The sequence below is a fragment of the Pristis pectinata genome, chromosome 11, assembly GCF_009764475.1.
Source record: "Pristis pectinata isolate sPriPec2 chromosome 11, sPriPec2.1.pri, whole genome shotgun sequence".
Lineage (NCBI taxonomy): Eukaryota > Metazoa > Chordata > Chondrichthyes > Rhinopristiformes > Pristidae > Pristis > Pristis pectinata.
In genome coordinates, this window is record NC_067415.1 from 3436927 (window position 1) to 3439416 (window position 2490).

The following is a 2490-nucleotide window of genomic DNA, read 5'->3' on the forward strand; positions in this document are numbered from 1 at the left end:
ATTGTGATTTACCAGCAGTCTCTCAGATGTTCCTCTGATGAAATCTGTAGGACCTGCATCAGGGGAATTGTGAATCAATTGAAAAGGAAACGGAGTAGTTCTGATGTGTGGCTCTGGGGAAGAGATGGGGACTCAGCCGCAGTCACTGTAACAGCAGCGCACTGGGGAGCCGGCAAAGGAAAGCGTCCCGTCCTTGGACACAGCAATTTGGGAACTTGGGAATCCTTTCTGTGGTGCGAGGTGAGGGGGTTTGGGGAGGGGGTTGGTTGGGGTGGGGTGTGGATCCGGATGGAAGGAGCTGGAACTGGGGAGTGAAATGGATCGATCAGGCGTTTGAGAAGCTCCGTTAGACGGCTGCAGTTGGGCTGTGAGGAGGCTCGGGTGATCTCGCCGTATTGTGAGTCGCTCCCCCGGACGTCTGGAGGATGTGTCACCCGTGGGATGGGCAGCGAGGTATCCTCGGACCCCGGAGGCTGTGTCTGACTCTCGCCCTCCTCGCTGTGGTGATGTCTTGCCCTGGAGTCTTCCCATGCCCTTCAGGGTGCCGGTGCACAGACGGGTCGGGGTGGGTGGAGTGCAGGGTCTCCAACTTGACCCAGATGCCGCGGGGGATCCCCCCTCTCACCCAGAGGTTGATCGTGGCTGGGAACACCATACCGGTGCTGGGGGAGGCAGCTGTCGTTGGAAACGGCTCAGAACTTCTTCTGCTGGACACCCTGGACCTCCAGGGTAACTGCATCCGAAGGATTGCACCCGGCGCCTTTGAAGGCTTGTCCAACCTCAAGACCTTGAACCTCAGCGAGAACGCCCTGGGCTCCATCGCCAGCGACGCTTTTCGTGATCTCTCCCTCCTACACACCTTGTGCATGAACCGCGCCCTCCACCAACTGCCCGCGGAGCAGCTCTGGACAGCTTTGGACCCCAGACACCTCCCCAACCTCACCCAGATCCAACTGGTTGGGAACCAGCTGAGAAACCTCCCTGAAGATCTGCCCACCAGCCCCAAGTGGGAGATGTTGGACCTCAGGGACAACCTGTTGGGTAGGGTTGGGGAAAGGACCACAAGCTGGCTGCAGCAACACCCCAGCCTCAAAGTTTACTTGTCCTCCAACCCGTTTGTGTGTGACTGCCAGCTGTGGCCCATGTACCTGTGGCTGAAGAACACCTCCCAGGTTGGTGACAAGAAGAAGATGACCTGCCACTGCCCACAGCCTTTGAATGGGACCCTCCTCACCCAGTTGACAGCTGAAGACTTCAAATGCCCGGAAGCCGACGCAGCCTCCTACGTCTTCCTGGGGATCGTCTTGGCTCTCATTGGAGCCACCTTCCTCATGGTCCTCTACCTCAACAGGAAAGGCATCAAGCGATGGGCCAGCAACTTCCGTGAAGCTTGCCGTGATCAGATGGAGGGCTACGAGTACAGATACGAGCACGACTCTGAGCCTGGGGTGGCCAGTGTCTCAGCTGTGGTCTAGCCCGCTGATGCCAGCGATGTTCCCCCTTGCCCTACCCAGTACGGCTTCCAAGTGCATTGCGGTCACTAAAGGAAAGTTGAATCAGAATGACAGCTACAAACTTTATGCTTGTGCTAAGGTAGAACTTTGCACCTTTCTTCTCTATAGAAGTAGGAACATCCAATGCAACCCTTCAGCTGCAGTGTCGCTGGACTATTATGCACTGTAGTCTCTCTATACCCTCTGCTTGCCCCCATGTAGACAACATCATAAGCACGTTGCACAACCTTTGTCTTGTCTTAGTCAAAATAACCATACAATCTCCTCTGTGTTCTGTTAGCACCTCCCATCATTTTAAGCATGTTGTACGATCTGTTCAGTTTGTGTTAACAACACGGTAAGAACACTGTAAGACTTGTCGGTTTGTTAGTACCACAGTAACCACACTGTAAGATCACCATTTCTTGCCTATTAAGATTGAAAGCACAATCTCAGCTGGCTTTAGCAACATCGTAAGCATGCCATAAGGTACCTATTTGGATTTTATAAACAGTATGGCGAAAGCACAGTGAGGCAGTGTTAACAATATTGTAAAGCATGCTATAAGATCTTCATTTACATCGTAAAACACTAAAACGTTGTTCTGCATTGCATTAGCACCATCCTAAACACACTGGAATATCCCAATGTGCTTTGTGTTGGCATCATAGTTCTCTGTAAGATCAGTTTACCTTTTGTTACAACATATTCAGTGCTCTATAAGGTAAATTGTTAAATTGGTAAATTGGTTTATTATTGTCACATGTACCGAGGTCCAGTGAACAACTTTGTTTTGCATGCTGTCCATACAGATCATTTCATCACATCAGTGCATTGAGGTAGTACAAGGGAAAACAATAACAGAATGCAGAATAAAGTGTCACAGCTACAGAGAAAGTGCAGTGCAGGCAGACAATAAGGTGCAAGGTCATAACGAGGTAGATTGTGAGGTCAAGAGTCCATCTTATCTTACCAGGGGTCCGTTCAATGGTCTTAT

General features: G+C 51.2%; 1 protein-coding gene across 1 annotated transcript; it reads left to right on the plus strand.

The window, feature by feature from the left end:
- Positions 1 to 591: 591 nt before the first annotated feature.
- On the plus strand, positions 592 to 2222 carry waif2 (Wnt-activated inhibitory factor 2). Its single transcript, XM_052025717.1, has one exon. The coding sequence runs from the start codon at positions 600 to 602 to the stop codon at positions 1473 to 1475; it is 876 nt and encodes a 291-aa protein (XP_051881677.1). The 5' UTR covers positions 592 to 599; the 3' UTR covers positions 1476 to 2222.
- The last annotated feature ends 268 nt before the right edge of the window (positions 2223 to 2490 follow it).

Bases quoted from the DNA above. Each gene is read 5' to 3' on its own strand.
- waif2 (XM_052025717.1), top strand. From the start codon at position 600: ATGCCGCGGGGGATCCCCCCTCTCACCCAGAGGTTGATCGTGGCTGGG.